The sequence below is a fragment of the Neolamprologus multifasciatus genome, chromosome 4, assembly GCF_963576455.1.
Source record: "Neolamprologus multifasciatus chromosome 4, fNeoMul1.2, whole genome shotgun sequence".
Taxonomy (NCBI): Eukaryota; Metazoa; Chordata; class Actinopteri; order Cichliformes; family Cichlidae; genus Neolamprologus; species Neolamprologus multifasciatus.
In genome coordinates, this window is record NC_140442.1 from 19537172 (window position 1) to 19550025 (window position 12854).

A 12854-nucleotide genomic window follows, 5' to 3' on the forward strand; every position below is an offset into this window, starting at 1 on the left:
CTGTCCGAAAGAGCAACGTGAGTGTATTTAGACTCGTGAAAAGTACAATAGTATCACATCAAATTATGATGAACGAAACAGTTTCAAACAGTACACAAAATGCATGTAACTATTTGAGCACAAAGTTTGCTTGCAGGTTTTCATGGCTCTGCTTTGTTTTTTCTTTCTTCTCAGGCGATGGAGAGGATGATGAGACGGAGGAAGGAGAAAATGGTGGTGGCGGGGCTTCGCAGAACAAACCTACTTTGTGCAAAGCTGAGCGGAGCCACATCATCGTCTGGCAGGTGTCTTATGTACCCGAGTGACACCTGAGATCTGCTTTAACACCTCACGCATCCACCCATCTCCTTAAAGAGATCTCTTCTCCCGCCCAGAAGCTTTCAGCCACCCAAACCTTGTAATTTTCCCCCGGTCATGTAAAAGTCCCCCCTTTGGCTCTAAAACGACCATTAAAGCCGTGTATCGTCCCTTGTAACTATTATACCCCCTCCTGTCCCAGATCTTAAAACCTAGAAACCTGCCTGCCATCCTGTTTCTGTCCCACGCAGGGCATTGTAATGATTCATGAGCTTTGTAACCCAGCCTCATAACTACCTCCCTTCTCTGTATCAACCTTATATTCACCCTGTAAGCACACTGTATCTCTTCCTATATTTACCTCAATTCTCCTGCATCTGCCCCAGAGTTATTCCTCATCTTCCTCCATTTAGTTAATCATCAGTGAAAACTTTAAAGCAAAGCCCCAAAATGCACAAAAATAAGGAAAAAGAACAGCAGCAGCAGGAAAGGCAACACCGGCATGTAGACATCAGTCCTACCAACGGCCATCTGGCAGTCCATTAACAATCAGGGACTCCGTTTTATGCATCTACATATTCTTAGACGGTGTGCGAGGAAGCAGAAAGCTGAGGCCTCGGTTTAAGGTCAAAGTTCACACAAAAGTGCGGCGTTCAAGTCAGGATGAGCATACACGGAACAAATAGGAAGTCAAATTACTCCATTTCCAACCCCCTGCAGAAGCCTGGGTTCTCCCGGCTGCTGCTTAAAACATGTTGCTTCACATGTCACAATGAGTCGCCTCCATAAGAGTCCTGATGGGGCTCTAAGGTCAGATTGTGTCCACATACAAAAGGAGTTCAACTGTGTCGAGGGTTCAGTCCAGATCTCATCTCTCTCATTTCTCTGCCTGGCTGTTGATGGGACGGTGAACAGTGGCGTGTTGTCATCGTATGTACAGGGAGTTGTGTAAATCTCCACTGAAACCCATCCTCTTTGTTCAGTATGGAAATTCTCGCATTGATCTCTATCTCTGTGTATTAAATATTAAACATATGTGTGCTCAGAACAATTAACTCGGGTTTGTGTCGTCTGTGTGTGTGTCTCACTTCACAGCAAGAAGAACATTTTAAAAAGTATGTTAGGTTTATTCTTTTTTTGGACAATGGTAAAATAAAGCTTCTTAACAGCCAATAAAAGCATAAACGTGACCAATCAGGTAAACGTTATTTAGTGCAGCATCACTTTAACAGGCTATATGCATTTGGGGAGCTGGAAACTTTACATTCAAGTACTTTTACTTTGTACTTGGAAAGTACAAGAAGCTGAACGTGTGTGTAAGGCAAAGACAATGTGTTGGTAAACTGCTCCCGTTTAGTTAGAAGTGCCAAAATAAAATACAAAAAACATTAATCTATGGGACACAATTCATATAAACATTACATGTTTGTACCATACATGAACTGCTTACATCAGTGCCTCTCAAACTCGTTCTGAGTTTTACTTTTTAATATTGTGGACTGAAAAAAACAAGCAAAAACTGGAAAGAAAGCAGAAGCCAGGTTATTGCTCGCTTAGTGCATTTTGCTTGGTAGTGTCGTCTCACCTCCCTTAAGATATAAAATAATGCATGAAAAAGATGAAATACAGGACGGCAGAGATGAGCTTTCAAGTAGCTACAAACTACTAAAGCCAAACAGTTCATCTGAGGTATGACGTGATCCACCTTACATGATAAAAACAAAAAAACGTTTACGATCGGACAGTGTTTGTGCAGAAAGTCAGTTGTAGAGCCAGCGGCTGCTGCTGCTCTCCCAGCGGTGAAGCTCGCTCTGACGAAACCACAGAGAGATTTCCTTCTGCGCGCTCTCCACAGAGTCGCTGCCGTGGATCACGTTTCTGCCAACAAACATGTAAAGAACACTGAGACTCGAAATACCATCTGCCCCAAACACAAACAGTCATTCATTAATAATAAGCAGGGGTCTGAGGGACAATTCACCTATGTTTGTCCTCATCATTTACTGTATTTTTCCAAATAAAGACATCTCAAAAAGTCTGATTTAAGATGTTTACAGTAATTCAATTCAGCTTTATTTATATAGGACCAATTGACAACAACAGGTAATTTTATTTTGCAAAGCAAAGGCCCAACAATCACACGTTCCCTTATGAAAACGAGAGAAAAGGGAAACGGAGCGCACAGGGAAACAAGGACAAAACAGGAGCTTTGTGAGAGGGACAACAAAACTATGACATGCAGTAGTGAAAAGAGGTGAGTGGAGAAGAAGTTCTCAGTGCATTATGGGAAGTCCTGCAGAAGTCTGAGCCTATAACAAGGGAGGATTCAGGGTCACCTGATCCAGCGCAAACTATAACTTTATCAAAAAGGAAGGTTTAAAGCCTGATGTTATATCAGCGCTTATGTGTCGGTATTGTCTGAGTGGCGACTATCTTTCTGAGCATGAATAGAAGTGACCGTGTGATGATGTTGTGTCAGCAAGCAAGCCACCGATGAGGAAGGTACACTGGCGCCCTTAGGATAATAAGGTCCTTTGACATGTTAGCTGTCGGGGCAGCTGCTGCAGCTGCACAGTCAACAGTAGTACCAGCATCAACTAATAACAAGCTCTCGCAGTCACAGGAGGCTGTTGTTGCTAGCACCAGCAGTGCAGAAGTGCAGGAGGAGGGACAGCAGTCCCAACAACAGAGGGAGAAAGAGACAGAGGAAGGTGTAATTAAGGACTCGTGTAAAATCAAAGGCTATATAGAGGCTTTCTAGTCTCTGCCAGTGCTCTCAATGCCACATTCGGGATCAACTGCAGGCTTTTCAGGGAGCTTTTAGAACATCCTGATGGTAAGAAATTACAACAGTCTAGCTGTAACAAGTAGTTTTTGAATATCACTCTGAGACAGCATGTTTAAAATGTGAATGGCAGCACTTATCCTGGTCAAAAAAGACTCAAAGGTTCCTCACAGGCTTACTAGAGGCCATGCAGAGGCCTTAGAAACAACATGTTTCTAAGATTGTTAGCTCCAAAAAAAGCATGAAAGCTTAAAATTACAATAATTACCATGTATACTGATTAACTTATCATTTGAACTCTGCAACTAATATCAGCAAACTCTTCATGCAAGACTTCAGTCAATGACAGTCAGTGACAGTTCTTGCCTCTGTGTACCACCACAATGGAATGAGATGATACAAATCAATTGAGACATTCAGCTTTAATTGAAATAAATAAAAAATGCATGGCATAAAAATCTAATTCTCCTTTAAGTAGAGTGAAATCGCTCACCTGCCCACCTCCACACAGAAATCTCCCCGGATGGTTCCCGGCAGCGAGTCTGCAGGGTTGGTCTCTCCCAACATCTTCCGTGCAGTCTTGACCACATCCAAGCCCTGCCACACCTGGAGGAGCACAGAGAGGTTCACTACAGCACATCTGTAATCGGAGTGACCCCACTAGCTACTGCGAAAACCTCAACGTGGAACAATGTGCACATCACGTCGAGGAGTCTCACCATCGCAACAACTGGTCCCGAGCTCATGTAGGTTACGAGTCCACCGAAGAAGGGCCTGCTCTTCAGGTCCCAGTAGTGTTCCCTAAGAAGCTCCTCTGAGGCCTGGTATACAAACACACACACGACAGATTAATGGATAATACCGTGGTTCATGGGTCACAGATCAAAATATTTTGGAAACACAGAGCTGCTCCAGGCATACCTGCACAAGTTTCAGCCCCACCAGTTTGAAGCCTTTCTTCTCAAAACGACGCACGATTTCGCCCACCAGTCTCCGCTGCACGCCATCTGGTTTTACGGCAACGAAGGTGCGTTCATTCACCCCAGTCCAGCCTAGAGTCGAATAAAACGTGCTTAAACTCGAGCTTAAATGAGCAATGGCAGACAATACAATTACAATTATTCTGCTTGTAGCCACTGCACTCTGCGCATAGACACATTAAAGGGGGCCTGTTGTGCATTTCCTTATTTTATGTCACATATGTACTGTTACAGTGTTGGCTGCTCACATCAAAGCTGGTCAAAATATCAATGAATGACATCAGCGTGGGCCACATTTATCCCACGCTGATGTCTTTTCAGTATATAAGAAAAGGAAGTGTGATGGCAACAGTACAGCCCAGTTTTCTCACTGCTGTAGTTAATGAAAGAAAGCTGTCAGCACAACTCTTTGGGCTTAAACTGCAAGAAATTAATGTGTAAAATTACGGAAAAGGCTCTCGTAGCTTGTTGCCAAAACTGTCCTGTAAATATAAGGAGGAAACTTTTTGTTAATTCACAGTAAATACAGTATTTTGTGCATATATTTGGTAGCACTATATAATGATGTTACACAGATTGGCATTATTAAGGTATTAGCAAGTGCTGAACTCATCATTTACATAGCATTACTCCTCAGTATGCAATTTGTAAATACAGACATTTTATTACTATGACCATGACTATGATTATTGCTAGCAGTGATAGTAGTACAAGTTGAAACAGTAACAGCTGAATAAACATCTGTATTTATAAAACACATGCTAAAGAGGAGTAATGATATAAATGAGAAATTAAACTTTACTAATGCTTAATAGTGTGACATTATTATAAAGTGCTACCACTTATTTTACTGTGGAAACAAAAAAACAGAAACATTTCTGGGGGGATTTGTGGGGGAGGTCTTAAATAGAGTTAAGAGCCCCAAATTTATGTTTATTTATTGCCGGATGATTCTGGTCCCTGGAGCCTTATGTTTGGCACCCCTGGTTTAAACCTCTTGTTTGCACAGGGATGAACTGGATGGCTACACCCAGATCAGTAAAACGTCTACAATGATTATTTGGAACTGATTATAATGCAAAGTAGAGCCCAACAATAGAAATACAGAGTTGAAAATAAGCACAGAAAGCCCCTTTAAAAACTTCACAAACAAAAGTGCACACGTCTGAAAGCACTACATGCATTTGCTGTTTTAACCACACTACGTCTTGATGCATGCTCAATCATCCAGCTAAGTAAATGCCAAAAGGTTGATTCTGTTCATCTGTACGTAGCGTTTTCAGTGGGAGAAACGTTTCGTCACTCATCCACACTACATTTCCCACACCGTGGAGGCCTGTGGAGGATCAAACCTAACGCCCCTGCCGGTATTGCACTCAGCTCCTCGTGCCACAAACCTCGCGCTTACAACTTTCTGGGTGTTCCTCACCAAATTCTTCGATTCTCGCGTGTTTAGCCACCAAATCCTCGAGCTCGGACCGGTCTGGCTGTCCCCTCTTTCTCGGCCCCATTGCAAAGCTCTTGCTGCAGCAGCCAATCAGCGCACACACGCGCTATTAATAGGATGATGAATCAACTTTTCTCACGCTGAGGAGGACACGTGGACCACGCGGCTCTCAGCATAGATTAGTTAACAAGCTGGCCACACTGCAGTATCACCCACGGTCATAGAAAAACTAACCACTAGTCAGTCCGAGTTTCTTCTGTCAAACTAAAGTTAGTAAAGGCAACACAACACCACTGCTGTACCGGTTAACTGTGCCGCTGCCTGCAGCTAGCCGAGGCATCTGTCCGGAGGGTTTCCTGGGAGAAAATGATCCTGTGAAAGTCAGACTGAGTGACAGAGGAGCAGATACAAGCACGTTTATTACCAACCTGACTGAAAGATCTGAGCAAATATGGACAGAAATAAGCAGATCATTGTCGTCAGCGGACGGGGATCAATGTCGGGTACGATAAAGAGGAGGAAAGAAGGATGCGCGTGCACGTAGCTTAAACGCGGGCTCGCGAGGAGCGGCTGAAACTGCAAATCATGTGGCGCAAACGACCAATGGCATGCCGCTCCCAAAATTTGCTCCATCTGATACCAAGTGCCGATACTTTCAACCAATGAAGGTAGCTTATGGAGGGGAGAGCAGCATATCATGACTGCAACATCGCTGTGCTTAATCTGAATACTTTTAATGACAACGAAGTGATGTGATTTTAGCTTTCCACTGTTAAAAAGTATCCCTTCATAGTATACTGAATTATACTGATATACTCTAACTATAAGTTGCAGTAATTCATGCAGTTTGGTAGCAAACATCTAATAAGGTATTGCAGTGCAAGCTCAATGTAATTAATCAGTTCAAAGTAGTTTAGTGTTGCTGCAGCAGTCCAGGATGACACTGAACAGATGGGCATGCACGGGTCAGACTATGGGAAGTATCTCTCCTGTCTGTTAAAAACTAAATACATCATCAGTTTGTGCAGCTGGTTTGAAAGCATGGCCCTGCTTGAAAAGGGCCACGGCCCTTGCCAAACAAACACAATGGTAATGTGTTTGAGGGTATTGTATGCTCACCATGAGCTGTTCTTGTGTGTGACAAGTTCATCGATCGTGCACAGAGAGACAATGTCTCTCCTGTTTGGCATTTGCAGTCTAAGACAAATATTTGTGCGCTTTTATAACTGTAGCTACATTTCTTTATAAACTGACAGGCAGTTCACATGTTCTGCTCCCAGCCCTGATGATACCAGTGCCAAAGGTGTTATCCATACTATCAATTTTCCCAGAGTGAGATGTAGAATAAATACAAATAAGTAATGTCGCGTGTCCAGAATATTGAGGATGAGAACAAAACAACGATGGTCCAGGAGAGTTTGGTCGAACGATGATTTTAATGAACACACGCGTGGGGGATGAACACCGCACACAACCAGCATCGATCTCTGCCCAATAATACACAAGCAGTTGTTTTTTATAACATCAGGGTATTATTTATGACGCCCCCTCATGCGTCAAAGCAGATACAATACATGCATAAGTTTCAAAACCACAAATGTTCTGGTAACGACTTTTGACACATTTGAAAAGAACATTCTCTTCGTCTCCACGCCAGGCGCATCCGGTAGCTCATCTTACCCTCGCTTATCTCTGGAACATCAGAGCACGTCCTACAACAAACTATCACTTATCCAGGCACCAAATGCAGTTGCAAGCTTGCAAAATATGTCTGAACTCTTACCTAGAAATGAATCTACCTACGATGTGTGTGCGTGGGTGTGTCAACCTCAATTGCACTCTGTCTCACCTCTCACCTCGCCTACTAAAACTCACAACCAGACAGAGGCCACTCTCATATGTATAACAACCTAACTGAAACTATATATGTAATATATTGAATAAATGCTTTAATCAAATGCCACTACTCAAAGCTTAATACAAAGGATATAAACAAATAAAAGATAATAATGAATAACATGGCATATGTGTCTTGTAAGCGTGTAGGCAATCCTTCCATAGCTCTAAGTCACTTTGCACAATAGATCGTCTGGACATAGCGCCGGACGAAGCTTCTGACCTTCAATTACTGACTGAGCTTTAACTCTTTAATAAGAAAAAACTGCAAGGTGTGTATAAAAATAGTTATAACTGCACCTGTAATAAAGGTTAATATGGTGCCAGTATGTTTAAACATCTGAATGCAATATCAATGCTGTAGATTATGTTATTAATGCAATGGTAATGATGATGGTTATGAATAGTAGCAGTAAAATATTTGGCTCATATCAACAGTAAGTAAAATTTTATTTATATAGCACCTTTCTAGACAGAGAATCACAAGTGCTGCACATAGGATAACAAGTCATAAAACAGGCAAAAATTAACCAAAAGCAATTTTAAAAATGTTGGTTTTACATCAAATAACTTCTTTATTGTAACTTTGTGAATGCGATAAGAGTTTGAGTGTAAAAAGTGTGGAGGACAAAGATAGTCTGGCACATCAAGAACATCAAAGCATTTAGGGATTTAATCTTTAATTGTGCAATAAAATACATATTAGTATATTCATTTACATTACATTATTTATATAGAAATTAATATAACAATTCATTATTAGATAATTTAATGGGCAATAAGAAGAAGAATGAATGAATAAAACGTTTTCAGATTCAGAAAACCTTTTTTACCCTTGTTTAAAAAAGGAAAATGAGTAAATTTATTCAAGATAGATAGATAGATAGATAGATAGATAGATAGATAGATAGATAGATAGATAGATAGATAGATAGATAGATAGATAGATAGATAGATAGATAGATAGATAGATATATGTGAAATACAGTTGCCACATGTGCCTAATAACTGGTTGTGCCACGCTGGGCAGCAAAAACTGCAATCACATATTGTGATAACTGGAAATGTTAACGTTGTTTGTACAACACTATTAAAAACACAAAGTTACAGAGTGCTTCACAGTTTTAAAAACCACATGATAAATATACATGTTCAAACAAAGAGACACATAATCAACCACACAGTCAGACATTCATTCCAACATAAATGCAGACACACAAACGGTGGCAATCTATGGGCAAAGATAAAGGGAGAAACATTTGGGGGAAGCTAACCTATAATTTATTTTTTTTTGCAATATTCTGAAGTGAAAATATGATGATAATAGGGTTATGAATAATATGTTTGAGATATGTAAAAAGAAATGAATTATGTATGGAGCAGTAATTCATAATGGTGTGTTGTTATCATTTTAATTTTAAAAAATTACTTTTAAATAACTTTGGCCTTTTTGCAAAATAATTTTGTTTCTGTGTGCAAAATAAAATAATACAAGCATCCAAAATAAGACTGTGATGTTTAGAAAATCTGTGTTAAAAAACTTGTATAGTTTAACATTATTTGGGAGCTACTTTTTTCCTTCTTTTTGTAAATGAAATTTAATAGGGGGACTAATTTTTCTGTCCTCATTTGTATATAAAATGTAATTAAACAGAACAGCAACACACATTGATGGAGTTGCCCATGGTGAGGCAGCGGGCTGGGGTGGGGGTCTTAGCTTGCTGCCTGATTGACAGGCTTCACCTATTTACCCAATAACGGGGAGAAACACAGACTGTATATGGAAGATGGACTCCACCTTAATATCACCTATTTTTTTAAGCTGTGTATTTTTACGGCTCTTTACGGTGTTTTGAAAACAGGTGTGATGACAGATGGGTAGCTTATGGAAAAATTGTGTTGTACAATTATCATTCAAATTTTCAGATTATCTTGAAATTTTAAATTAGGTATCTCAACATTTCAACTTTCTTTGTTGAAATTGTTTTTCTAACTAGCAGAGTGTGCCACCAGCTGGCCATTATACTCATGTAAGACACTGATGTGACTTTTCACACCCAGGAGCTGTACTGACCCCAATCTCCACATTGTTCTCACCTTGGTCCGTAGCAATACATATGCACATTTTTAAGCAGATCAGATGAATAGTTGTTGAGATAGTTGATGAACAGATGCCTTCATTTATTATTTATGTCTGAATCTGACCAGTGGTACGACACTCTACACTGGATTAGGATCCTTTTCATTAAAATGTACTTTTAATATCCTGGAAAAGGTTTGCCTTCTTAAAACACAAATCACAGGAAATGCAATAAGCCAGCAGAATGGCAGCAGTATACTAAAAACCACCAGTGACTCCATGTTTAACATAATTTGCGAAGTGACTATGTAGGTTAGCTTGGTAGCAGATGCAGCTTTGGGGTCAAATGTTGAAAAACACTGTATGAACTGCAACATCATGCAAATGTCCCCTTCAGTCATTTTAATTGTATTATTATACAAGAAAACGACTAAAGGCTACTGTTTACTTATATACTCTGATAAGGCTGCTGGGCTTTTTCTCAGATCTTAACCAGAATATATCCAAGTCAAAGTTACAAGTTTGCTGTGGACTGTGATGTGATGCAGCTGTAATTACCTGCACATAAAAACAACAGAAATAACTTAAAAGGGGCTACATTTCATCTCAAATTTAATATTCAGCATACAACAATAACACACACGCACAAGGGCCTGCATCAGACCCACAGAGAAGTATTCTGAGTGGAAGATTCAGCCAGATATTGAGAAGCATTTGTCAACAATGATCTAGTCCAAAAATATCCAGGATTGGTAAACATTAAAGTGAAGCCATTACACCGCAGTCCCCTCTTTCCTCTGTCGCTCTTGTTCCTGTGTGTGGAAATAGTCTTTGTTAAGTAGAACATCCCTCTGTAAAGGCAGGACGGGCTCCTCTGCCGCTCTGCTGCCTCCTGCTTTCTTCTGTTGTGCCAGCAGCATTGCGCGGAGCAGGGGAGGGTAGGTGACGTATCGGACCGGCGGCTCGGGCAGAGGCTCAAAGTCCTTAAACTGCTGCTCCATGTGTTTGGGAATCCGGCGCCAGTCATGGTACATCACCTTGTCCATCTCTTTGACCTCGCTCTCCTTTTTCCCTGAAAACAATAGTTTGTTTGGAGAATATTTACCAAATCAAACACTTCAGGGAACACAGATATTCATAAAATACTGATTAAAATGTCTGTTATAGTAAAAACAAATAAGACAACACAGGCTACAATGACCATAAACAGTGCTATTATTATTATTAATAGATAAAACTAATCTTACCTTTATAAGTGAGGATGCCCCACGCTTTGCCGTGATCCATGTTCTACAAAACACAAGGAATAGTTTCCATTCCTTTAGTAACAGGAATCTCACTGTTATCTAGCATAACAGTGTGCAGGCTCCATGCTCTCACCTCGGATGTGTAGTCCACCTTGACCTTGGTGATCTGCCAGTAGCTGGGCTCGGAGTGGTCCTCCAGCCAGGACTTGCGGGTGAAGAGTCGGCCGACTCCGAACAGCCTCATCCCGGCCAGCAGGGAGAAGAGGCGGCTCTCCCTGCGGACATCCTGCCATGCTAACACCGGCAGCATCTTCCCCGTGAAGGGCCGCTTCATTGTCTCGTAGTCCAAGGCGTACTTCTGGGACTCCCGGGGCCGGGACTTGAGCTCTCTGTACGCCCGGATCTTCCGAGCCATCTCCGCGATTAGGCGAAGTCTCTTCTTCTTCACCATAACTGCGGTGTCTTCCTCACAGCTACGACAGACACGGGTCAGCGATTATCCTCAGTTCAGTTCAGTTTTATTTGTCATATGCAAGTTAGCACAGGGTCAACATTGCAATGAAATGTGTTTGACGAGCAGCAGTCACTCAGCAGCATGATACAGTAGGAGAAAATATAATAAAATATAATAAAATAAAATATAAAAATATAAAAATAGTAAGGAGCTAAATATTAGAGAGACATGGTAAAAGAGAAAAGATGACTAAATATATATGTATCTATAAATATAAATATATGTACACTAGTGATTAGTAGTGGTAGTAGTGATTATCCTGAAAAATAAATAAAAAGAAATCATGTCATAGCTGATCTTGAATTATGTCTTTGACCTGTTAGAGAAACTAAATAAAACTGCAATCAAATGGAGAGCATCCTGTTAGCCGGTGTTCCCGGCTCCGTGCTAAATAACACCAGTTATAAGTCGTTCCAAACATTTGTTATCCATAGCAGTGAGCTACTATCGAAAGTGTTTAAAACCATTAAATATCTGCATTAAATACCTGGAAAATCCCCAGAAGAGAACTGCCGCTACTTGACCTCCGCAAGCAAGGTGCAGAGCTTCCGACGCGCTCTTGGTCCGGGCATAAAATGGTCCGTGGGAACAGCCAGCGTGCTTTTGTTCCGTGTAAGGAGAAGTTCCCTCTTCACGAAAAATTATTTAAAAAAATTAAGAAATGAAAAATTATCATTTCATAAGAGAGCTTAGATTAGCCAGTAAAACGTATGCCAGGCGATCACACACGAACACAGTAAAAACAAAGTATTTTAAATACAAAACCACCAATTAATGTGTTTTTAAGATGCAGTGGGTTTATGGGTCCTCTCGTCATCTCAGTTTCCAAACTTTCATTTAAGTAACTTTATGTATTAATTTATTTGTTATAAATATCGATATTCCTTCCTTCTTATCGCAATAATTCACCGTTTATTCACCCTCTATGCAGGACCACAAGAGCCACTAGCCCGTCTGTCTTAGTCCTATTTTGCTTGCTGTATGTCCTTTTCCTTAAACCAAATGCAAAGAAAACTTACAGGCAGTTGAAATGAATGACAGGTGAAAACATTTTTTGTGAGTCATTTTCAAAATTAAATCCCCCAAAAGAAAATAAACTTATTTTCAACTATATGTAATATTAATTGTTAAGCTTTCTTTAATGTGCATTTATAATAATCAATAATCAATATCCTGAAATGCAAATGCATTTAGGCATGTAGACAGAGACCTGCTCAAGTTTAAAGTGAGCATCAACAAAGGAGATTTAAGTGACTCTGAACTTTGGTTCTTAGTGTCAGAGGGGGGAGCTTTGAACATTTCAGAAAATGTTCATCTGCTGAGATTTCTCCAGTCACCACAGAGCACTTTTAGGATGTTAAATGTTGAATCTATGCCACAATGAACTAAGTAGTTCTACAGGCAACAGAGGGCCAAACTCGGGACCACTAAGGTGTACCTAACAAAGTGTCTGTGAGTGCAGATTAACACCAGACAGTAAACAAAGGACTTATCGTCATTACTAAAGAACACAGGAGGATGGGGAAGATGAGTGTGCTGTGAGAAATGAGACACAAACAGCAATGAGTCACTGTCAGCTGCAGAAACATTCACAACAAAAACCCGACC

The 12854-nt window shown here is 40.6% G+C and overlaps 3 protein-coding genes across 26 annotated transcripts in view; 1 reads left to right on the forward strand and 2 right to left on the reverse strand.

The window, feature by feature from the left end:
* Nucleotides 1-1766, forward strand: part of mapk8ip3 (mitogen-activated protein kinase 8 interacting protein 3) — a 32678-nt gene extending 30912 nt beyond the window's left edge. For all 22 annotated transcript variants that reach the window (XM_085155916.1, XM_085155921.1, XM_085155929.1 and 19 more), the window contains one exon: nt 175-1766. In XM_085155916.1, coding sequence (XP_085012042.1) covers nt 175-305 — 131 coding nt within the window. In that variant the 3' untranslated portion in view covers nt 306-1766. The remainder of the gene's footprint in view (nt 1-174) is intronic.
* nme3 (NME/NM23 nucleoside diphosphate kinase 3) lies at nt 1404-6083 on the reverse strand. 2 transcript variants are annotated; one of them, XM_085155946.1, is made up of 5 exons: nt 5938-6083; nt 4004-4134; nt 3802-3903; nt 3576-3688; nt 1404-2175 (listed from the first exon to the last, which is right to left on the reverse strand). In XM_085155946.1, the coding sequence occupies exons 1-5, from the start codon at nt 5981-5983 to the stop codon at nt 2058-2060; spliced, it is 510 nt and encodes a 169-aa protein (XP_085012072.1). In that variant the 5' UTR covers nt 5984-6083; the 3' UTR covers nt 1404-2057. The 2 variants fall into 2 exon arrangements, with proteins under 2 accessions (XP_085012072.1, XP_085012073.1); XM_085155947.1 differs by lacking the exon at nt 5938-6083 and adding an exon at nt 5492-5785.
* Nucleotides 6084-10080: 3997 nt separating this feature from the next.
* Nucleotides 10081-11866, reverse strand: mrps34 (mitochondrial ribosomal protein S34). 2 transcript variants are annotated; one of them, XM_085155948.1, is made up of 4 exons: nt 11734-11866; nt 10866-11233; nt 10733-10775; nt 10081-10557 (listed from the first exon to the last, which is right to left on the reverse strand). In XM_085155948.1, the coding sequence occupies exons 2-4, from the start codon at nt 11181-11183 to the stop codon at nt 10259-10261; spliced, it is 660 nt and encodes a 219-aa protein (XP_085012074.1). In that variant the 5' UTR covers nt 11184-11233; nt 11734-11866; the 3' UTR covers nt 10081-10258. The 2 variants fall into 2 exon arrangements, with proteins under 2 accessions (XP_085012074.1, XP_085012075.1); XM_085155949.1 differs by having other exon boundaries at nt 10866-11205; nt 11734-11824.
* Nucleotides 11867-12854: the final 988 nt, after the last annotated feature.

What these genes read in the sequence shown, in the direction of transcription:
- nme3 (XM_085155947.1), bottom strand. Translation starts at nt 5,573, where the DNA reads ATGGGGCCGAGAAAGAGGGGACAGCCAGACCGGTCCGAGCTCGAGGAT. An exon ending in TGGGGCTGAAACTTGTGCAG is followed by an intron (nt 3,904 to 4,003) that starts GTATGCCTGGAG and finishes TTTGTATACCAG; the next exon opens with GCCTCAGAGGAGCTTCTTAG. An exon ending in CGGGACCAGTTGTTGCGATG is followed by an intron (nt 3,689 to 3,801) that starts GTGAGACTCCTC and finishes GTGCTCCTCCAG; the next exon opens with GTGTGGCAGGGCTTGGATGT.
- mrps34 (XM_085155948.1), bottom strand. Translation starts at nt 11,183, where the DNA reads ATGGTGAAGAAGAAGAGACTTCGCCTAATCGCGGAGATGGCTCGGAAG. An exon ending in AGGTGGACTACACATCCGAG is followed by an intron (nt 10,776 to 10,865) that starts GTGAGAGCATGG and finishes TGTGTTTTGTAG; the next exon opens with AACATGGATCACGGCAAAGC. An exon ending in GGGCATCCTCACTTATAAAG is followed by an intron (nt 10,558 to 10,732) that starts GTAAGATTAGTT and finishes TATTGTTTTCAG; the next exon opens with GGAAAAAGGAGAGCGAGGTC.